Genomic DNA, 24,866 nt, shown 5'->3' with positions numbered 1-24,866 from the left:
ATTGCTATTTAACAGTGTTTAAAATAGGCTGGATCACACAAATAAACCTAAATTGCTATCCAATACCTCCTGAGCTCTGCATGAAGCTCTCCCTGCCCCCTTCCCAGCCACATTCTGGCTCCCCAGGCCTTCCTCTCAACTTCACAGATCTCTGGCACTCATATCAGCAGAGGAAGGAGTGAGGATGAAGGCAAGTGGATTAAAACAATGGGGAAGGGAAGAAGACAGAGTAGGCAAAGTACCTTGTGACCTTAAAATAATGAGCACATTTTCCTGTGTGTCTGGTGAACTGTCTCTAAAGACAATTACAAAAAAAGAAGTTATAAAAATGTTTGGAATAAAGGCAATATCCTTCAGCTAAGAGCCTGCCTTCTCACCAAGTTTGCTTTTTCAAAGCTCAGCACACATCTGAATTTAACTAAAAGCAGATTTCAGTACATTTGGAAGGTGAGGAATGACAGTGAGATAGGCTTAGTCTTACTATTTGAAAATCATTGTTTATAAATCGCATTACAATCTTTTAAAATTGATAAAAAAAAGCAGTGTTTCAGGGGTTCCCTATTGGCTCAGTGGGTTAAGGATCAGCATGGTTACTGCTGTGGTGTGGGTTCAATCCCTAGCCTGGGAACTTTTGCTTGCCACAGGCACACCAAAATTTGTAAAAAGAGTAGTGTTTTCCCTGCTCCCATCTATTATTAAAAAGAAATAATGAGGTCTTCTTGGTTGAGATAGAAAAAATTTCCAATTTTGTTTTTTCGGGGTAAACCTCTGCTGTGTGTCTCTAAACTTTTAAAAATTTTTCAATTTTTTACACTGAAGCAACAGCATAGTGAATGAGCAAAGAGTGAAAACTTCAATGCAAGTAAGATTTCTGAATAGCTGTGGTACATTGAATAAAGATCTTCACATCCTAATCTCCCAAACCTGTGCATATGTTACCTTACATGGCAAAAGAGACATTGCAAGTATGATTAAGATCAAGATGGATAATGTGAGAAAAAGAATGTGTGTGTGTGTGTGTGTGTGTGTGTGTGTGAGTGACTGACTGTGTTACTTTGCTATACAGTAGGAAATTGACAGAACATTGTAAACTAACTACAATGGAAAAAAATAAAAATCATTTTAAAAAAGATCAAGAGGGAAAAATTATTCTGGAAGTCACAAACCTCCCTTTTAAAGGGAATCAAGAAGGTCAAAGCCAGAGAGATAAAATGTGAGAATTAGAAGCAAATGTTGGAACAATGCACTTTGAAGATGGAGGAAGGAGCTATGAGCCAAGAAATGCAGGCAACCTCTAGAAGCCAGGAAAGGAAAGAAAATGGAATCTCCTCAAGGTCTTCAGAAGGATTTCAGCCTAAGGCCTTTCAGACTTCCAGAACTATAAGATAATAAATTTGTGCACAATGATAGATTTTTTGTAAATTTTTAAGTATACAAAACTTCTATATTTTGTTAATAAACGCATATGTAGAGTACAAGTAAAAACCCCCCTTGAAGGGAGTTCCGTATGGTTCTTCAGGTTAAGTATCTAGAGTTTTGTCACTGCTGTGGCTCAGGTTGCTGCTGGGGTGTGGGTTTGATCCCTGGATTGCAGGTACAGCCAAAAACAACAACAAACAAACAAACAAACAAATGAACATTGATGAATAAACACCAAATTTAAGGTGGTGATTTGTTCTGGGCTAAGGGACTAAAGAAAGAAATATTACTGTACATGTAACATCTAGTTCTATCATATTTGTAATGTCATTAATGTCTGTAATGACAAGACATTAATAACTTACTAATTCTGTGTAGTGAGTACACTGGCATTTATAAAATTCTTTGTATTTATTGATTTTCAAATTTCTTTCAATAAAATCAAAAGTATTGCCATGTTTTTGCATGGAGACTTCCTACTTGAAATTTATTTGTTGAGCAAAAACATAGATAGTATGAAATTACCTTGCAGTTACATTAAATATCACTTGTAGTCATTTGAGACAGTTAGTGGTTAATTACTTCAGTCATGAATGTAAGAAAATTATACTTCCATATTTTGTACGGAGGTGCTCTACCCACACCTAAACTTTGACCTAAAGCAACACAAATTTATTATCATTCTGCACCTTTCTTGTTTTGACTGAACATTGCTTTGTTGAAAGCTAACCATGTTGATTCTTACAAATGTTGTTTGTTCTTTTTAATTGCTGTGTATTGTATTCCATTGTATGAATAAACCACAACCTACTCTTTTCAATTTTGCTACTGAATGATGTTCAGTTTAGGTTGCTATGTACTTTTCTCTATTGTAATGCCCAATGAACATCCTGGTATGTGAGTTTTTGGGCTCATACATATGGCTTTCATTACTTGGGTGTAGGTAATAGTTTTTTCTAGATAATAGTTTTTGCTCTTTTTTTTTGGTCTTTTTCTAAGGCCACACATGTGGCATATGGAGGTTCCCAGGCTACGGGTCCAATCAGAGCTGTAGCCGCCAGCCTACCCCAGAGCCACAACAACACAGGATCCGAGCCGCATCTGCATCCTACATCACAGCTCATGGCAACGCAGAAGCCTTAACCCGCTGAGTGAGGCCAGGGATCAAACCCACAACCTCATGGTTCCTAGTCGGATTTGTTAACCACTGAGCCATGACGGGAACTCTGGTTTGCTCATTTTCAATTAGCTCTTTCCAAGTGGTTGTGCTTATTTACAGTCCCATTAGTCAACTCCTGAACTTGGTATTTTCAAACTTTATAATTTTTTCAAATTGTTGCTTTAAATGGAGTTTCCAGAAAGACTAGTGAGGTCAAGTATTTTTTCACATGGCTCTCGGACATTAATTTTTTTCTTCTGTGAACTACCTGTTCATATCTGTTGGCTATTAGTGTTTATCCTAATCATTTATAACATATATAATTTATTTATACCTATATCTATATATAGATATATATATATCCAAAATATCTTCTCTTGGTCTATGCTTTACCTTTTCACTTTGTATAAGATGTTATTTGTCATTCAAAAATTTTAATTAAAGCAGTATTTTAAAAACACAAATTAAATCACAGTCCTCCCCTATTTAAAACCTCCAGTGGAAGCGCCCATGTGGCGCAGTAGGTTAAGGAGCTTGTGTTTCCATAGCTGTGGCATAGGTTACACCTATGGCATGAGTTTAGTCTCTGGCCTGCGAACTTCCACATGCTGTAGGTGCAGTCAAACAAACAAAAAACAGAAAATAAAGCCTCCAGTGATCTCCCACTGTTAAACATTTTATCTTGACCCACAGATCTGTTCTTCATGATCTTGGGGAAGCCCTTTCTGATTATCCAATCTAACCACCCCCCCCTCCAAACTCTACATCATCCTGATTTATTCTCTTCACAGAACTTACACTTTTTCTCTTCATGGTTTGTTCTTAAGGATTTTATTAATGTCTGCCCCCTACCCTCCACTCCAACTCAACTTATTTTTTTTAACTTTATTGGAATATAGTTTATTTACAAAGTTGTATAAATATCAGGCATACAGCAAAGTAAATCAGCTATACATACACATATATTCATTCCTTTTCAGATTCTTTTCCCAAATAGGTTATTATACAGTACCAGGTAAATTTTCCTATGCTATACAGTAAGTTCTTCTTACCCATCTATTTCATATATGGTAGAGTGTATACATCATTCCCAAATCCCTAATTCCCCCCCACCCGCCATGTTACCCCTTTGGTAAACATGAGTTTGGTTTTGAAATCTTTTGAGTCCATTTCTGTTTTGTAAGCTTTATTGTATCATTTCTATTAAGTTCTACATATTAGTGATCTCATATGATACTTGTTTTTGACTGACTGACTTCACTTATTATGATAATTTCTGGGTCCATCCATTATCACTGCAAGTGGCATTATTTCATGTTTTTTATGGCTGAGTAATAGTCTCTTTGTTTATATATGTACCACATCTTCTTCTGTTATAGAACTCAACTAGAATTTGAGCTCCATAAAATATGGGACTTTGCCTTTTCCACTGTGGTACCCAGCAGTGCCTTTGAACAATGCTATTAGGCGCCTAGGTTTTTATTAATGAAATGAAACAATAAGCTTACCGTAATTCTTAATAGTTTATAGTATATAATTGAATGTAGACCTATTCTTTTTCAATCATGCCTAGAATAATGCTTTGTACATAGTAGGTTTTCAATAGATATTTTTTGATAAATAGATATTGTTTTTGTTGATGTCAAACTCTGAATTAAGAAACTTAATGCTTAGTGTTAGGTAGTCAAAAAAATGTTGCACAGTAAACAAAACCAGATAAGCAGCCCTCAGTATAGAATTTGAGGGGTTTCCTTCTTTCTAGATATACTGCGTATCATAGAAGTCCCAAAAACATACTTAAGTCTTCTAAGAAGATTGGAATATCACTACAACAGCCTTTCCAGGAGAAGAAAGGGTTACAATACTGAGGAAATCTTGTTTCTGAGCAGTGGGGACCACTTAGAGAATGGTGGTTAGGAGCACAGTTTCTGGAGTCAAATGAATCCATGTTTTAATCTTGGGTCTGCCACTTGTTAGCTGGGCAACCCAGAACCACCTACCTTCTCTAATTCTCAGTTTCAGCAACTGCAAAATAAAACAATGTCTCCTTTATAGTATATAGACAAAATGAACTAATATATAAAGCATCTGCACAGTGCCTACCGCTAGAGTGCTTAATTAATAGAGTTAATATTAATAAATGGAAGTTATTATATATTCCTAGATGTTATAAAATGGAAATACAGAAATATTAACTTTTTTTTTCCTATTTTTCTTTTTAGGGCTGCATTGACAGCAGAGGGGGATTCCCAGACTAGGGGTTGAATTAGAGCGATAGCTGCTGGCCTACACCACAGCCACAGCAACGCAGGATCCAAACTGTGTCTGTGACCTATACCGCAGCTCACGGCATTGCTGGATTCTTAACCCACTGAGCAAGACCAGGGATTGAACTTGCATCTTCATGTATGATAGCCAGATTCATTAACCGCTGAGCCATGACAGGAACTCCAGAGATTTTTTAACTTTTAATGTCATTTTAAGACTATAGCCTTGTTATAATGTACTAAGGAATACTTTTTTTACTGTAAGAACAAATTGCCTTAGATGATTTACTTCTTATCTTGACTTATGGTCTCCACTGATAAATTATTATAGATTTGTGCCAATTTCAGGTATTATTGACTAAGCCTTTTATTTTAAAATGTCATTATTGACATTTAAATAAATATATATAACATTTTAGATAATGTGTAACTGTGATATACATGCTTTTGTGGTGAAATTTTTAAAATATAACCTCTCTCCCTTTCAACTTGAGCCTCTTTACACCCCATTTCCATGTAGCCCATACTAACCTAATATGTATCCATCCATTTTTTTCTCTTGGATTTATATAATTCTCTGCAGGCCTTTTCATAATATACTTATATATATATAAATATAAGCTTCTTGATCATTAATATTCTCATATTCATATTCTCAGGCATGTTGCTTTTCTCATTCAGCAATGCCCAGACGAAATACACCCAATTCTCTTGGGTATAATGTGAGTTCATATTTTAATGGCAACACAGTATTCCATGATTTAGATATACCTATCTAATTCAACAATCCCCTAACTACTGAGTATTCATTTAGTTTCCATTTTTGGCACTGCAAATTATGCTACAAAAAATATCTTCTTGTGTCTTTACTGATGTGTTTCTTTGGGTTAGATTCCTAGGAGTAAGATTGCTGAATTGGAGAACATATGTATATTTAATTTTAATAAATATTGATAAATCTTTTCCACCAGCAGCAAGAAACGTAAAAAATATTTTTTGTCATTTTTACCAAAAATGGCATTTATATACAATAGTTTTGTAGCAACAAATGTGACACCTTTTATTTTTCTTAACAAAAAACAATAAGCTTCTGGTAAGGAAGTTTCAAACAAAAGATGCATTCCATTGGGATAGTTCCTCCTTTTTAATTACTGTAATTGGGAAGTAGAGTTGGGTAGAGGACGGGGGCAGGGAGCAGGAGACTTGAAAAAGAAAGGGTACTGAAATAGAAATCTTTCCAAGTTTACTTTCATCAATAGGTGACTTTCCCCTCCACAAGTGTGCTGTCCTGAAACAGGATGTCTGAGCATCTTGGTAATACACAAACATGTGGCCATTTCACACTTTTTCACACTATTTCACACTTTTTCTTGCAAGTTCATTGGCTTCATATTTTTTTGGCTAAATATTTTGTGGTGTGAGGCATGTTAATATATACCATCGAAACATTTTTCACAAATTTCCTATAGTAAGAAGATAGGCTATCTTGTGGAAGTTTAGATGATGCTATCAAATCCTTCAGCAAGTGCAAAGTTAATTGCTCAGTTCAAAAAATTTGCAGTACATCTTTGTAGGGAGCAGAATAAAATACCATCATTTACAAATTGGGATAAAAAATATTGATAAATTTATCAAACCATTCCTATTAACAGGAAGAACATGAGTAGAGGCTAGTTATCATTTTAAAAATTTCTCCCTTAGTAATTTCCATGAGGAAATATGAGTTCTGTGCATAGTAAATATATAAAAAGAAAGATTTATATACTTAGTTTGCACATTTGCTTTAAAAATATCAAGGATGAAAATTGGCTGAAAAGGAAACTGGTCAAAATAGCAAAAACTTAAAATTCTAAGACCTCTTTCCTGCAGATGAACAGGAAAAGAGGCTGATTAACTCATGGCCAAGTGAGCTAATGGCAAAAGATAACATGAAGATGCAATCTTAAACAAAGTAGATATACAATTTTATTTTATTTTTTTTTTTTTGTCTTTTTTTTTTTTTTTTTTTTTTTTGCTATTTCTTGGGCCGCTCCTGCAGCATATGGAGGTTCCCAGGCTAGGGGTTGAATCGGAGCTACAGCCACCGGCCTATGCCAGAGCCACAGCAACGCTGGATCCAAGCCACATCTGCAACCTACACCACAGCTCACGGCAATGCCGGATCGTTAACCCACTGAGCAAGGCAGGGACCGAACCCGCAACCTCATGGTTCCTAGTCGGATTCGTTAACCACTGCGCCACGACGGGAACTCCAGATATACAATTTTAAATTATTTAAAATAAACTCTCATACAAGTGTTTCATTAAATATATGAATATATAAATACATATATAGGCTGCACTAGCAGCATGTGAAATTTCCCAGGCCAGAGAGCAAACTCAAGCCACAGCAGTGGCTTGAATCCTTAACTTCTAGGCCACCAGGAAACTCTGAAAATATCTTTTTTCCACATTGAGAAACTTAGGTAATGAAAATACTACCGTAATTTATGACTTTCATTTTCTTGCTTCTTGCATTATAATTATTGTGCTTAAGATGAGAGCATTCTGGAAAATACTCATATTTTACCTAGAAGTATGTCAACTTTTGAAGGTCTAAACAAACTCAATTTTATAGTTTTTTAAAAATACAACATTAAATCAAATTAAATGGGTGGAAAGTTCATGAAAGAGCTAGAGAGTCTTTTACTGTATTCCTGCAAAAAATCAGGGGCAGGATATGTAATATTCTTTTGCAGTAACATCGGGATTGTCTTTCTTCTCAGCTCTAGGTTTGGATAAGCACTAGGCCTGGTCTTCATCAGGTTTCCACTGAACTGAAGAGAAGGGAGTGAAGGTACAGACCAGGCATATCTCCCAGAGTAGGCGTAACTAAGAAGTACCATATCTCTTCTTTTAAGTCCAAATCTTCAAAGAGGGTAGTGATTAGAGAGTAGTTTAAACTATGAAGCCAAGAAAATATACACACCTAATACCTAACTGTCAAAGGGGCAATTCATGACTTGGTTGCATAACTGGAGGAGAAACTTTGAAATTAGAATAAATAAACATATATACAAACTGTTGTACAAGATCTGCCAAAATTCCAAGTAGTTCTTCCCATAATTTGGAGAATTTTTAAAAGAATGGTGCCCTGGACATCCAAAGCTTATCTAGTAACAACTCAAATTCAACACAAATCAAACAGAATCATCTTTCTAACTGCTCCTCTGCTTTTGACTCCTTTTCTGTATGACAGAGCCTGTTAGCTGTGTTCTATTTATATTTTATGTTCAGTTATTCTATCCGTATTTTTAGAGAAATCCAAACAGGAAAATCCCACTGAGTTAACTCTCATAAATTTTATGTAATACAATCTCTCCAGAATTCAGTTCCCCATTTTTTGTTTGTTTGGTTTTTTTTTTTTTCAGCTTTTTAGGGCCACATATGCAGCACATGGAAGTTCCCAGGCTGGGGGGCCAGTTGGAGCTCCAGCTGCCAGCCTGAGCCACAGTCACAGGAACACCAGATCTGAGCCACATCTGTGACCTACACAACTCACAGCAACACTGGATCCTTAATCCACTGAGTGAAGCCTGGGATCAAACCCTCATCCTCATGGATACTAGTTGGGTTCATTACCGCTGAACCACCACGGGAACTCCAATTCCACATTTGTATATGAGGAATCAAGACATGTAGGTAGAAAGAATATAAAACTCAGAAACCGGAGATGTCTATTCATATATCAACTCTGCCGCTGGAAAATTGTTCTGGAAAATTTTAGCAGCTTCTCTGCATCAAAGTCTCCTTGTTTTTATATTTTTAATTTAATGGTTTATCTGATGATGCTTCCATGTTTGTTGTTATACTGAAGAAAATAAAATATTAGCTTTAAGAGGGCTATAAAATTAAGCAGACAGATTGCACAGCTTGTACATATTGTGTTTTTTTTTTTGTTTTTTTTTTACTTAGAGTCGAAAGGCACCTAGGGAAGTGCTTCAGTCCATTTCACTGAAGTACTGTGTTCCTACCTGCCTGTGTGGCTGCTTCTAGCTGCCTCCACCTGAAATGTCTTCCTCTCCCCATCCAATCATCTATTTTCTAGCCACACCTCAAAGCCCAACTCAACTCTCATCCTCTCACTGAAGACTTCTGAAATTTTCAGTAAAAATTAAAAAATAATTGAACTTTCTGTATAAGTAATAAATTCATTATGTATTTCCAACCTTAGCAATTTTAGTAAACTGTTTTACGTGCATGACTTGTGCTTATTTATTCTCTATTTACTTCCTTTAAACTCATAGAAAATCTATCACATAATCTGAGATCTAAGGCTTTATGTAATGTTTCTTTCTAAAATTGGAATGGAAATTCCTATCTTTTAGGGTTATGGAAAATTGAATAAAATAGTGTATGTAAGCGCCTGGCCTGTGTTATGACATAAATGTATTTCTTTTTTTGTAAAGAAAAGAGCTATTTTCTGAAAATTAAAAAAAAAATGGATTGGTTCACTTTTTGTCAAAAATTAAGGATTCCCTATCAAGAAAGCAGGTTTCTTTCTTTATCACAGGAAACATATTGTAACTAGCCCTGTCATTTTTATTAGAGTATTTCAGTATCTACCTGGAAATATCAGTTGAAAAAAGTTTCTAATTTTATACATAGAATTCCATGGCCAAATAACTAGAATGCTGGGATGAAAATAATAAGGAGGCTCCTTTCCCCCCCATTCTCTTTGGTGTGGTTGTCTCATGAAATTGTAATACAATTAGATTCTTTTGTTATATTCTGTGTACATTCTGAGATCCCCTGGGCTTCTCAATGGTATTTTAATTTGCATGAATTAAGGTTCACTCTTGGTACAGTAAAGATCTATGGGTTTTTCAAATGCACAGTGTCATACCTCTACCATTTCAATAAAATACAGAATAGTTTCACCCTAAAATCCCCTATTTTGCGCATATTCACCACTCTCACCAAAACCCGGAAACCGCTGTTTTTTTAACTATCTCTACAGTTTTGCCCATTCTGAAATGTCATATAACTGGACTTATATAGTATATAGCCTTTTTAGACTGACTATTTATTTATTTATTTATTTATTTATTTATTTATTTATTTGCTTTATATAGCCACACCTGTGGCATATGGAAGTTCCCAGGCTAAGGGTTGAGTCCGAGCTGCAGGATCGAAACTGGGTCTGCGATCTACATCCCAGCTCATGGCAACACTGGATCCTTAACCCACTGAGCAAAGCCAGGGATCAAACCCACATCCTCATCGATACTAGTTGGCTTTGTTATCTGCTGAGCCACAATGGGACTTTTAAAACAATTTTTTTAATTGAAGTATAGTTGATTAACAATGATCCTTCAATTTCTGCTGTACAGCCAAGTGACACAGCCATATATGTATATATTCTTTTTTTCATACTATTTCCATCATGTTCTTATCCAAGGGACTGGTTACAATTCCCTGTGCTGTACAGTAGGATCCCATTCTTATCCATTGTAAATGTAACAGTTTGCATCTACCAACCCAAAACTCCCCATCCATCCACTTCTCTCTCCTCTCCCCAGAATGGCTTTAAACACTTTTTTTTTGGCCATTCCCACAGCATGAGGAAGTTCCTAGACCAGGGAACCCAAACCATAGCAGTGTCAACGCCAGATTCTCAACAACTAGGCCACCAGAGAACTCCCAGTCTGGCTTTTTGAATTTGGTAGTTATGCGTTTAAGATTCATTTATATCTATATGTGGGTTGATAGCTCCTCCTTTTTTATTCACGTAATAGTATTCCATTGTATGGATGTATCTGAATATTTTAAAAATAGCATCCTAAAAAAAAAAATTACACATCAAAAAAAAAGCATCCTATTCTTGCTTCATGCATGTAATATTTTTTCATATATTTCTTTTTTTACTGAAGTATAGTTGATGTACAATATTACATTGTGTGCAATATACTGATTCACAATTCTTTTTTTTTTTTTTGTCTTTTTGCCTTTTCTAGGGCCGCTCCTGCGGCATATGGAGGTTCCCAGGCTAGGGGTCTAATCGGAGCTGTAGCCACCGGCCTATGCCAGAGCCACAGCAATGGGGGATCCCAGCCGGGTCTGCAACCTACACCACAGCTCACAGCAATTCAGGATCCCCAACCCACCGAGCAAGGCCAGGGATCAAACCCGTTCTTAGTTGGATTCGTTAACCACTGAGCCACAACTGGAACTCCCTGATTCACAATTCTTAAAGTTTAAAATCCATTTATAGTTATTATTAAATATTGGCTATATTCCCTGTGTTGTACAGTATATCTTTGTAGCTTATTTTACGCATTGTAGTTTGTACCTCTTAATCCCCTACCCACGTGTTGCCCCTTACTCCTTCATTCTCCCCGCTGGTACCACTAGTTTTGTTCTTTATATCTGTGAGTCTGCTCCTTTTGTGTTATATTCACTGGTTTGTTGTATTTTTTAGATTCTACTGTAATAGATATCATATGGTATTTATCTTTCTCTGTATGACTTGTTTCACATAGCATAATCCCCCCCAAATCCATCCATGTTGCTGCAAATGGCATCCAGACATAGATCCATAGTCTGGACATTTCATATAAATAGATTCATACAGTATGTGGTATTTTGTGACTGGATTCTTTCACTTAGCCTAACGTTTTCAAGGTCTGTCCATATTGGAGGCATGTATCAGTACTCCATTTTTTTTGCCAAAAATATTCCATTGTATAGATATATCATATTTATTCACTTGTTGGTAGATGGTTTGGGGTTATTTCTACTTTCTGGCTATTGTAGATAATATTTCTATGAATAATCATGTACAGGTTTTTATATGAACATGTTTTTATTTCTCTCGGGTATTTACCTAGGAGTAGAATTGCTCCATTACATTGTAACTCTGCAGTTAACCCTTTAAAGAACTGTTAGTCTGTTTTTCCATAGTGGCAGCACCATTTACATCACCACCAGCAATGTAGGAGTGCTGTAATTCTCCACATCCTAGAAAATTCTTGCTATTCTCTGACTTTTCTATTATAACCACTCTAGTGTGTGAAAGGGCACCTCATTTTGTGTAACTGGTTTGTAAACATATGTTCAACTATTCTTCTTAATTTTAATTCCACCTTATCTGTACTTCCAGAGGTACAGGTACCCACTAACTTAGCATCTTTTAGAGAATCTGCAGTGTATATTGCTTTCCTCTCCACTAATTGCTTAGCAATAGCATTTCTGTGCCTGTTATATCAGGTAACTCTGGTCCAACAGTTTTCTACTTTCTGGAATGTTGTGGTTTTCTGCCTTCTCTTCCATTTTCTTTATCTGGTTGGCTTTATATCCAAACAATTCATTTGATCTATTTTAATGATTTTTAGAGTGAAGAGTAGTTACTTCATGTGATTGATACTTGATCTCTAAATTGGAAGTTCATTTTCAATTCTATTTGCCTATCGAAGTTTTTTGTTTGTTTGTTTTGAGGAGAATGAGATTTAGCAAATGTTTCTTGTTTCTAAAAGAGGCAGTCAAGGCATAAGCCACACTTGGGTAAAAATCACGTTTAGGAATAAATGAAAACATACGTATACTTGAATTGTTTGTGATGGTTCTTTTCTCTTGTGAACATTTAAATATTATATGCACATTACATATATTAATTATTTTATCTTTTAAATTAATCACTGAGATACATTATTTCAAGCTTCATACAAATGATGGCTATCAACTTCCCTTTTAAAGCTTTAATAATATTAATAGTAATATTTATTTTATACATACTACATCTCAGAGACTGTTAAGCATTGTACATACATTATCTCATATAATTTTAACTGCTATTATAGAAAAAGAAGCAGAGGTTTAAATATCTAGTATAACAATCTAGGAAATGGTGGGCTTAGGCTTCTATACTTGCTTTTCTGATCCTGAGGCCTGTTCTCTGAACAATGTGCTGTGCTGTACGGGAGGAGAACCTCACTTGTTCCACTTAAGATAGTCTAGGTTAGTTAAATCTGCCATTGCATGAGTTGTGCATGGGTTTGTAGGTATTATTGATATGTATCTTGATTATACATTTTAAATTAAATGCACATATATGATTAAACAAGTTTTTAATTATGTTTTTCCTGTTTATGAATTTTCTGTCCTTTAACATGGGTTAAAATATAGGCAATTATTATCAATTAACATTATTAATTTAATGTGATGGTAGAATGCCAATTCCAGAAGTCATTTCATATATGGGCTTTCCAGTGCCAAGAAATTTGCAACACAGACAGACCCCATGACCCTGACTTAGAGTATTTTGCCAAATTCAGGAGAAAAAAATACCTCCTTATTTAAAAAAAAAAAAAATAGTTTCTATTTTGAGTTGTTTTGTTAAATTCCTCATTACAATTGTTTTTTGTTTGTTTCTGTATCTGACAAGAAGGACTATGATTGCTATCTCAGTGGGTGGGTGTGGCTGAAGAGATGTTACACAATCTAACGTTCTTTCCAGGTTAATTTTGTTCTCTTTCTCAATCTCTTCCTCACTTCACTGAAGGGATTAACAGCAAGAGCTTTAAGAACAAAGGTAAAATTTATTTTCAAGGCCCTAGGGGAGGAATGACTTATGGAGCTATGAGTTTAGAATGTTCCAGTAACAGTGAGGAGGCCACTGTGCCTAAGTGCAGAGGGCAAGGGGAGGGCGGCGCCAGATAACGCTGGAGAGGTTGCCAGGACAGCTCCTGTGAGGCACTGCAGGCCACACCAAGAGTTCACAATACAGAGCTGATGAGTAGCCATGAGTCACAAGGGCAGGGACCTTCTGAGGGGTCAATGCCAGGTATAAGACAGTATCTCTTGACCCTACTATTTTACTACCAAGGAAACAGGGAGAGATTTGGGCATCAGTGTCTAGCAGCTTTTCAGGCAGTTTTAGAAGTCAAAGAATTATTGTTTAGTTATTTTAGAATGAGATGCCTATATCCTGACTAGCCTGGTGAGGGTAGCTTCAATTTCATCGGTGGAAACCTATATATGGACATTATAAACTTACGTGCAAAAAAACAGCCTTTTCAGGGAAGTTTAACCCATCAGCACTAACAGCATTTGAGCAAATGCCTGCTTATATAGAAACTAGTTAAACTGCCTTGATTTGGTTTTCCAAATTATTAAAATTAAGTTCTTTAGGATTTCCCTTGGTGGCTCAGCAGGTTAAGAACCTGACATAGTGTCCACGGGAATGCAAGTTCAATCCCTGGCCTTGCTCAGTGGGTTGAGGATCCAGTGTTGCTACAAGCTATGGAGAAGGTCACAGATGTAGCTTGGATCCAATGTTGCTGTGGCTGTGTCGTAGGCCGGCAGCTACAGATCCGATTTGACCCCTAGCCTGGGAACCTCCATGTGCCACAGGTACGGCCCTAAAAGGACAAAATAAGTCCTCTAAATCAGAATGTTTAAAGGCTCTGTATTTCATGTTTCAGCTCTATAAACCTTTGTAGAAATAGCTGCTGGAGGTACATATGACATGATTCCTGCTATCACGGAGTCTGCCATCTAGTAGGAGAGAAAGATGGGCAGACAATTTTCTACAATGAAGCGTGGTAGGTTTATTTTCCAGTGGAGGCCTGATTCAACTTTTCCTGCATTTGTTACAGGTGGTTAATTTATGTTTTAAAGCTGGTAAAATTGTGGATTGTATCTGATGATGATGATAACTGTCATCATCTTCAGGCTTTATGCTAGGTGCTTTACACAAATTTAATGTTATTTCCAAAGAGACCCCCTCCCCTTTTCCCCATTTAGCAGATGAGGAAACTAAACTTCAAAGAGCTGAGTTAGGCCAAAGTGAAATAGCTAGGGAGTGGGGTCTGTGAGATTCCCAGACCAGCGATTCTGAAGCTCCACACTTCTTGCCTTTCTACAAACTAACTCCTTAGTAACTGGTGTTGGGATGTTTATCTGGACTGCATCAGAGACAATTTGGTAACTATTTTATTACCAACCCTCTAAGGATACATGCCCTGGTTTTGTTTTGAATGGTCAATCATTATCTAAAATTCAGGCTCTTCCGTATTCATTTACCAAAACTGCACTGAGTGTTGTAAGTGAAGCGCTGTGCTCAATTTTGGAGATACAAAGATGACTAAGACCTGGTCCTTGCCATTGAAGAACTCATAGCCTAGAAGGGAAACAAGAAATTGTAATACAGAATGACAAATACTCAGAGTCATTGCAAAAATCTCTCTTCCTGCCTCTTGGAGTCATGCCTTTCACACGTCTGCTTGCTCTTCTTCCTCAATCTACTCTTTACAGTCTGAGCTGTTCTGCATGCCATCTGGATGAGCTCAGTCCCCACAGAGATGCACAGATCCCTCTCCTGAGTTTTATACTGATGTAGCCACTGCTAACTAAGCATCTATTGGGGCTTGACTATCTCATACCACATCCAAGCCCATAAATCTATAATAGAATTTTATACTGAGTTTTTTTTGTATTGCCCACAAAAGAACTCCATGTCCTGTGGTCATTTCACAGTGATATGTTATACACATGTTCATACTGTTATGCAAAGCAGCGACCTTGGACTAGCTGAGCCTCCTCCCTCTGTGTCAACCCTAACCATTCATTAAAATGAATATTTCTATCACTTTAACACTTATTCTCTTCACCTCTGATGTGATTATAGCCTTAGTTCAGACCCACATTGCAATATTCACCTATCATCAGTTTTCCAGGCTTTAATCTCTATAGATATAACATGTCTATTGCTCTCATAGTGATCATAAAAATTTAATCGTGACGCTCCCTGATTAAAACCTTTTATTTCACATTTTTATAGACTTTAGTAGGGTATACCAAACCTATACCCAGTTTATTTAATGCACCTTGTCTCAGACTAAGTCTTTTCTCACTCTTAGTTCAATCACTTACACTTCCCCTAACATCGTATACTGTTTCATACCTTCATGGTCCATTTGTCAGAAATGTCTGTCCTGCCTCCCTCCTTGCCATTGTCATAATTCACCTCCTTAGCTTTCAGCACCTCACTCGAGATTTCCTTCTTCTAAATGGGCCTTTAAGAGGAGAGATATGAGGAGTTCCCATTGTGGCACATCGGAAACAAAATCTGACTAGTACTCATGAAGATGCGGGTTCGATCCCTGGCCTCGCTCAGTGGGTTAAGGATCGGATATTGCCATGTGCTGTGGTGTAGTTCACAGACTCTGCTCAGATCTGGCGTTGCTGTGGCTGTGGTATAGGCCAGCCGCTGTAGCTCTGATTCATCCCCTAGCCTGGGAACTTCCTTATGCTGCTGGTGCAGCCCTAAAAAGCAAAGCAAAAAAAATAAATAAAGAGTAGAGGTATGAATAATAATTATGAAAAATAGAAAATGTCTGTTCTATAAATTTCAATAACTACCACAATATCAAAGTGACTTCAGAATAACAAATATTGTTAGAGATAAAGATAGATATTAATTAAATAAGTGAGTCAGTTTACAAGGACATATAACAATCCTAAATATGAATGAACCTAACAAACGACCTTCAAAATAAATGAAGAAAAATTGATGAGATTGAATCCATAAACACAAATCCAAAATTGTAGTTGGAACTTTTAACACTCTGCTTTCCAAAACTGATAGAACAGGTAGAAAAGGAATCAGTAAGCATATAGAGGACCCAAATAACACTATGAACCAACTGGACCTGACTAATTTTTGGAACACTCCAGCCACCAAGAGCAGAATACATATTCTTTTCAAGTGCACATGAAACATACACCAAATACACTGTATTCTGGGTCATAAAACAAACATAAACAACTTTAAAAGAAATGACTCCATGCCTAAGGGACTTAACAGTCTATCTGGAAAGGTGCCATGTGTGCCAAGGAAATGTCAGGAGAAGAAAAATAAGGCATGAGAATTGGCCTCATGGCCTAAAGGATACCAAAGCAAAGACTACTACAACTTTTACTGCCAGTCCCACCCACTGGTATTTAACCACACAATGCCTGATTTTGTTATTTAACTTTTCCTGTTTTGATGTAATGTGACTCTGCAGGGATTGTGTAATTGTCAGCTTCAAAAGCAGAGACCACATCTTCCATATCTCTATCTCTTCCTACAACAACTAGCAAAGTGGTTGCCATTTAGATGCTAAAAAAAGGTTTAGAGTAAATGGGGTTCAGAGAGGGTCAGGTATTTTCCATAATCATCAGCTCCACTCCAGACCAGGGTAGGTGTTGCCACTTTAACTGTGTTGTGCTGGCTGAAGACCAAGACTTAATTGTTGATGACCCTTCCGTTTCTGCTAGCCACTGTTAAATACAGTGGCCTCACAGAAAAGTTCGTGACAGCCGTTAAGAATCCAGATGTGATAGCTCTGGAGCTTCAGTGCTCACAGCCCTGCCAAAGCCAGAACGTTAGGGCTGGCCTGAGGAAAGTCGACACCTGGAAGCAGAGGTTCACTTGGATTTTGTCTTATTTACCAATGGATGTTTTAAGGTACATCCTACTGGGTCAACTGTCTCAAGGATTTCTTCCCAATCATCTTCATTTGCACATATATATTATTTTTAATGTTGAAATTATAGAAAATTATAAAGAAAATAAAAATGATCAGTTTTCCAGTAACTCAGAAATTTTAACTTTTAAATTTTGTTGTATATTTTATAAAATATATGAAATTATACAGAGAGAGAGAGAGAATGAGAGAGAGAAAACGTGTGTACATGGTATAAATTTCTTGCCATCCAAACTAGGTTTTCTCCAATCAACAATATACCATAAACATCATTACATCTTTCCAAGTCAGATGCTTCCATAACAACATTTTGACATTTGATATTTCACTGTGTATCATGATTTATATTAATAATCCATTTTTGTTGGCTATTTAGATTGTTTCCAGGTTTCTTTTAGTATCAACAATACTACGTTGCCTCCATACATATATGTTGAGGCACACTTTTGATTTAGGCTTGGGTTTTATCATAAAAGTAGATTTTCTAGGCCAGAGGAGATGCATCTAAGACTTTTGCTACCCATTTGTGATAGTGGCATCTAGACGTGACATCAGATTATAGGAACATTGTATAAGTTATTTTCCACACTTCTCACATTTTTAATTTATCCTTTGCTGGAGTGGTGCAGTGGTTAACGAATCTGACTATGAACCATGAGGTTGCGGGTTCAATCCCTGGCCTTGCTCAGTGGGTTAAGGATCCCACGTTGCTGTGGCTCTGGCGTAGGCCAGTGGCTACATCTCTGATTGGACCCCTAGCCTGGGAACCTCCACATGCTGCGGGAGCGGCCCAAGAAAATGGCAAAAAGACAAAAAAATAAATAAATAAAATAAAAAAATAATTTATCCATTGCTATTTTTGTTAATACATCTCAAAGACCTTTATTGTTTTCCATAATTGTTTTTCATATGGTAAGTGCAAAAGGCAGAGAATAGAAAATGAAATACCAGCCAAGTGCCTTGTTCTTTGTTTATTTTACTTGCTCGGGCATTAATTTGTTTTCTTTTTTGTTCAGCTATAAATGTATCTGGAAAAATCAAATTAAGCTGAGTAAGCTTGACTAACAGGCTAGCTCCTTTCACTTCCCAGGAGCATGACGGTGGAGGGCCCACTAATCCTGATATTAGTTATTACTATTCTGGAAGCACAATGATAAATGTCTACATTTATCAGTGTCTTCAAACTTTTCCATTATCTGTCAAAGTTTCATTTCAAATACTTTCCTAAGATCTGGGTATACCGTGATAGCGTTTGTGATGTTTGCTGCATTTCTCTTTATCTACTTTTCTGCACATTGTAGTCTAAAGATGAACTGTGAAAAAACGAAAAATATATTAAACTTTGCAAAAATTGGAGGCCAAGAGGCCAGGATTTGAATATTCCTTCCACTACTCACAGCTGAGCAAGTTACTTAGCCTGTGTGGAACCTTATTTCCTCCTTGCAAATAGCTCTATATAGCAATCCAGGGGTGGTGTGGTGGTTGTGGATGAGGAAGAAACCTATAGAAAGTTTTTATTAAGTAGGTATTTGTGCCAGATGCTATGGATATGTTATATCTTGAATCAGGCATTATTTTCTTCCATTTCAAAGATGAGAAATCTGAGGTTCTGAGATGTGAATTAAATTGCCCAAGTCATACAGAGAGTAAATTATAGCTATACAATGTAATCTAGGTTTACCTGACTCAAAGCCTTTTCAAGGTATGAGTATGTAAGAAAGGATGGGGATATTTTCATTAATTTATTAGTTCATTTAATACCTACTATATACCAGCCACTGTGCTCAGGTCTGGGAATTCAGCGGTGAATAAATTAGATATGTTTCCTGCCTCGTGAAGATATCAGTCAACTGGGGGAAAAGAGACTTTGAAAAGATGAAGATACAAATATTTGATTGCCAATTGTGATTGGTATTATGAGGCAAAATGATGGGGGTTGGGAGGGAATACCATGGAAGACATGTTTTGGATTGAATAGGTCAGGGAAGACCTTTCTGAAACTGAGACCCAGAAGACTGGTAGGTGTTAATCAATCAGGCAAGGATGAGAAGAGCATGTCAAGGTGTCCATGTGGATGGAGCTGCTGAGGATAGAGAGCTGATCCAGCTGGTCATCATCAAGTCTCTTCAGGGAATGGAGGTGCCCTGATGACGGCCACAGTCAGCTTTCTAGAGAAGGGTTGTGGTCATGTCCAAGTATGTGGTATTTCCTTAATACGTTGTGTATTGGGGAAAGTCCTGTCCAGACATGGAAATGGCCTCTCCCTTCCCTTAAAAATCCTGGCATGCCATCCAGTTTTGCAACTTCCCAACCTGTTGCCAGTCAGCTCTCCTGACCTATTGGCCCCACACTTCATAAGGAAGCTCATATTATTTTTCCTCAACAAGTTCTCCATGATCTAAGATCCATTGGGCAGAATGCTGGTGCAGAGCATGTCTGGGTGCTTTTGTCCACAAGTTGGCTTGACTTTCACTTAGAATTTACATGCTAAAGATTGAGACATCTCAGAGAAAATTTTCTTAGTCTTTTGACTAGCTGTATCAGCATAGATTCAGGAAATCCAGCAATATTTATTAAATGGAGTCAACATTCTGGATAACAGTGGAAAAGATTACATGGAGTAATCTTTCTGGATCCCGGAGGATGAAGTTAAACTACATAACTCTTGGATAATGAAGAAATAAACTGAGCAACATTTCTGGATTACAGAGAGAAGAATGAAACCGAGGCACTATCCAGATAATAGAGGGAGGAAGAACATGCCTCACAGTTCTGTGCAGGGGCATCACTCTGGATAATGGGGAAGGATGAAGCAAGACTGCTTTTCTGGATAATAGAGGCAGGTGGCCCAGGAAAGGAAGCAAAGTAGTAACACTGTCAGCCCACAGCAGTGATGGCTTCCTTGTATGTCCATCTAGCACAAAGCCTTCCATTGCTGCTCCACTTGGCCTAGGGCCAGTGGACCTCACAAAATCTCAGATACTATGTGCTTAAATAGAGCACTTTTGTGACCCTCTCAGGCTTTCATAGTGACAGAGATAAAAAGCTAGCATCTTCTTTGAACTGCCCAGATGAAAGAACCTAGGAATCACTAGGGGATGCTGAGAGTGGGACAATTCAGTCATTTCGTCTATGTGGTGTTACAATTAGAAGGGAAATTAGTCACATCCAGTGAAAATCCTTCACTCTACAGTTGAGGAAAATGAGGCCTAGAGATGGGAAGTGAATAGTCCAAGGATTCACAGGAAAATCACAGGGGAGCTGGGACTAGACGCCAGAATCCCTGACTCCTAGACTGGTTCCTTATGATGCCAGACTGGAAGCCATTTCATAGGAATGGAGCATGGCTTTCTGGCAGAAGCACTTAGGATGGAAATCGGAGATAGAATGGAAATAAAAAAGGAAATGAATATGTTAACAATTAACGAAATCCTTCTATGAATTAAACATAGTGCCAGATATTTTCAATGTAATTTTTTAAATGTCATTAATCCTCTCAGAAATCCTCTTGATGGAGATATTATTGCCATTTTACAGCTGCTAAGGCTGAGACTCAAAGTTTCAGTAAGTCATGCTAGGCCACATACATGGCTGAGTTAGTCAGGATTTGAACCCAGGTTTGCTTGAAAAAACAGCCTGGTCTTTTCTACCCCAGCTGCCTGGAAACATCAATTGGTTCGCGACATCATTGCTGATGTGATAAAACCTGAGATAGAAATTAGGCAACACTAGCAGCAGCTGCCTTTTCCTGTGGTGAGTAGGAAGAGGAGCAGACAAGTCTTACCTCAGGCACGAAGGTGGACGATAACTGGAGTATCGGTATATATGCTAAAGTCATTATCTGTATTTTGGTGAAATTAAAATCTGGATAAATTTAGGATCTCCAGTCTCATTGTAGGTATGATTTTGGCCTATGTACTCTCTCTGCTCTTATGGATAATATTTTTATCCCAATCTAATCACTTATAGTACTTGGTTTTCGCACAGGTTATTTTAAAATTGGAGGTGTAATTTTCTTCTAAAATTGAGTTGGCCAGTAACCATGGAATCCCTCTAGTATTACTAAAACTCTTCTTTGCCAAGTTCTTTAAGAAATTAGATCATCTTCAGATGAATTGTTAACACAAAATTAACTCTATAGCCAGTAGCATGGATATTTTTGGGCTCGTGGCCAACGAATAAGCCATCTGTGTGAAAGAAAACAGGCCAACAGCTTTGGAATCTGGTCTTTGTGGCCGCGTTGAGCATTGACCTCACTGGTAATTACCCAAATTAATTGCTTTTTGGGTTATGTTCTCTCATCATGAAAACTTCTCTTCCCAATTCAAACCATGTGGTTAAAGCAAGAAAACAAAAGCCAAAACTGCTCCCCACACCCAAAAGCCCCTTCTGTCAGGGCTCCTAAGTAAACCCGGGAGAGCTGTTAGAGGGCCGGTCATCAGTGCATACCATACATAGGTGGAGGGCTTGTTATTCTCAGTTTCCCGCCTAAGAGAGGATACCCCTATTGTTTCTGAAAGTGCTGACCAGGACCCACACTTCCAACAAAATTCCTCTACCCCTGCAACAGCAGCAAAAGCAGCAGCAGAAGAAACGGCAATAGATAAGTGTTTTGATGAATTGCAAGATGGATAGGGCTTACAGTGCCCCCAGTCCTGCTGATACCAAATGCCTTTAAGATACAGCCTTTCCCATCCTAATCTACAAAGGAAACAGGAAAAAGGAACTTAAAACTCCCTGTGCTCATACAGAAATGAGACTGTGACAGCCGCTTCTGTGCTGTTCCTTCTTGCCTCTGACTTGTAAACAAGATCTAGGAGAACATGCGGATGGAAAGTCAGAAAACTCTGCGTGTTTGAAAGATCCTTGGGACCTCATGCACATCTGTGGAAACTGGATGGAGAGATTTGGGGAAACATGGACTCTATAGTCGGCTTAGTTCTCTATGGAGTCAGCTTGCTCCTTTCTGGTAAGGTTTGGTTTTATTATTTCCTTTCTTTCTTTCCTTTTTTTTTTTTTTAAAGAGTTAGTAATTCTGGGCTCTCTCACCAAGGCTTAGTGCTGGTTAACAAGAGGCAGCTGTGACACAAGCGCTGTTTCTCTTCGATTCTCCATTTAACATACATAAAGACTGACCTGAAAAGTCCTTGTGGTGTGAACTGATTTTTCTAGAGTTCCTCTTCTGGGTTATTGCCCCCTGTGTTACCATGACTCTGTGAGCACTGAGTAGGTCACCTTATTTTAAGAGCTGTGCTTGCTCTGGTACATTATTTTACTGTTCCTCATTCTGGATTTTTTCTTATTCTATAAAAAATGAGAAACCTGGCTTTACCTGCTTCAAAGAAAATCTTCGGTCATTAAAAAAAAAAATTATGCTGGGAATTATGGGAGCCCACTTAAGGCATTGTACAGATTGTCATTTTTAAGAATGAAATGCTTTTCTATAAGGACTTTGTATTTGCATTCTATTTTAATTAAAGCAGGCAAATGCTAGACTTTTTGTTTTTTTCTTATAGTTGGGGTCAGGTAGAATAGCACTATATAATTTTTGTCTTATTTAAAAAAATATATTTGGCCTATATTACTTCATACAGTCTTTATTGGCTCAATGAAGAAAAGTTTAGGCAGTTACCCAGATCACTGGGCAAAGGAGAATATCAAAACTTGTGGGTTTAAGGAATGGTTGGCCTGAATGTTTTTTATTTGGGGTTTCTGTTGCTCAGATTCTCTAGATGGCGGCGTGTCTCGTAGTTCCCTCACCCTACGGGATGCCTATGGTGATACTAAAACATGAAATACAAATCACAATTATAATGGCCATCAATCTCCCCCACTTCAGTTTGAAAGCATTCTAATTATTGTAATAAGAGTAGAATTGATATAAGAAATGAATTTGAGAAAATCTACTGAACTTGGTGGTATGGGCTATATTAATGGAATTTGATTCAAGTATACATAAGTATCTACTTTTTATTATTTGATATTTTTATATTTTGTAGTTATTATTAAACATTGAAAAATTAATCCAATGAGATAACAGACTTACATGTGATTTGTTTATAGCTCTTCAGTTTGTTTTCAACAATCAATTATATTGAGGATTTAACAATATTTTTTAAGACTAAGAATATGTAATATAAGCTGCTGAAAATGAAAGATCATATGAGATACTTTCAGTACTTACATAGAAATTGATTATATTAATGTAGAAATTGTGTTGATTTCTCCAACAATATGCACCTTTAGACCAAATAATTATCATAATTCAATTTTCAATTAGCTTTTTTTCTGTGTGACATTTATCAGTGATGTGAAATCTGGAACTGATTCTATACCGAGTATTATAGTAATGCAAACCCAGGGACCTACAGTTGCATACTTTTTAGGTTAAATAATAAACATACACAGAATTTTAATTCATCTTTTTTCTGCATAGTGACTATATTGTAGCACTTTGCAATACAGGTTTAGAAAAGCTGTCCTAAAATTAAAAAAAAAAATCTGTAACAAAATAGTTACTCTGTATCTAAACATTAGTTCCCTGAAAGCAGAGTGCTAACTTCAGCAGGGAGAGGCCCAGGGAGAGAATTTTCATGCTCTTGTTCAAAAGAAAGGGTAACCCAGTAAAGCTGGTTTCTGGAGTAGGTCTATTATACTAAGTCCTAACTTATATTTGCCATCTAAGCCTGTGTGAACATGAACACCAAAGGTTGATAACTGCAACAACAAGAATCCAGCATGTTTATGTCTATGGCATAGGATCCCATTCTTCAAATCAAACTCTGTTTATAGACTCAGTAAAGGGGCAAGGGGCTCATGACTTAAGTCTTTCTCTCTAGTCCAGTGGCTTGTTCCTCATTACTTTTTTATGAACAAATAGAACTGCGAAGATGTCACATTTTCCTCATTGAAGGTAACTCTGGATGGCAGATGCTAACCCATAACAGGGTTAGAGAAGGGATGTAGTTTTTAGAAGGGTTCCCTCACATCCACCTAGATTCTGGTACATTTCTCTCCCAGTTGAGAATCATGGGTAATACCAGCTCACAAATAAGTTCTGATAACCATACGAGATTTTCCCTACTCTCCCATTCTCTTCAAACCAGGCCTCTCTCTCTAAACTGTTGTACATACAATAAAACAAAACAAACCACTCTTTTTGCTTTGATACTCTGATAGAGTACATCCTTTATGCGCATCACTGATCCAGTGGGAAGTCTCTAGCAGCATGCCTTCATGCCTCCTTCCTGTCTCTTTTGACATTTTAAGTAACAACCTGTATTCAAAGATATCTTGCCTAGTGTGGCAGAGGAAATTCAGTTATAAGGTCAGGGGAGTGGTCCCAGATGGACCTCCTCATTAGGCTTGATCTTGGAGGGCTAATGTCAAGTCTGAGTAATCAAGGGTGGAGGTCTAGAAGCTGGGATCAGAGACACCTGAAAATTATTCTCAGAGGGAAGGAGTTTTGGTTTCTTCACAGTTGCTCCCTCCTAAGCATTGTCTTTGTTGGGA

General features: G+C 37.3%; 1 protein-coding gene across 7 annotated transcripts in view; it reads left to right on the top strand.

Annotated features, from left to right (window-relative positions):
* The first annotated feature begins 22,132 nt into the window (after positions 1-22,132).
* Positions 22,133-24,866, top strand: part of TEK (TEK receptor tyrosine kinase) — a 112,439-nt gene continuing 109,705 nt past the window's right edge. For all 7 annotated transcript variants that reach the window (XM_021062688.2, XM_084983217.1, XM_021062678.2 and 4 more), the window contains exon 1: positions 22,133-22,323. In XM_021062688.2, coding sequence (XP_020918347.1) covers positions 22,272-22,323 — 52 coding nt within the window. In that variant the 5' untranslated portion in view covers positions 22,133-22,271. The remainder of the gene's footprint in view (positions 22,324-24,866) is intronic.

Source organism: Sus scrofa, chromosome 1, assembly GCF_054392235.1.
Source record: "Sus scrofa isolate SSC_HxYL_T2T_F1_AM1 chromosome 1, Sscrofa_HxYL_maternal_Yorkshire_Landrace_v2.0, whole genome shotgun sequence".
Classification (NCBI taxonomy): Eukaryota; Metazoa; Chordata; class Mammalia; order Artiodactyla; family Suidae; genus Sus; species Sus scrofa.
The sequence above is the reverse complement of the archived record's forward strand: the minus strand, read 5'-3'. Positions and strand labels throughout refer to the sequence as shown.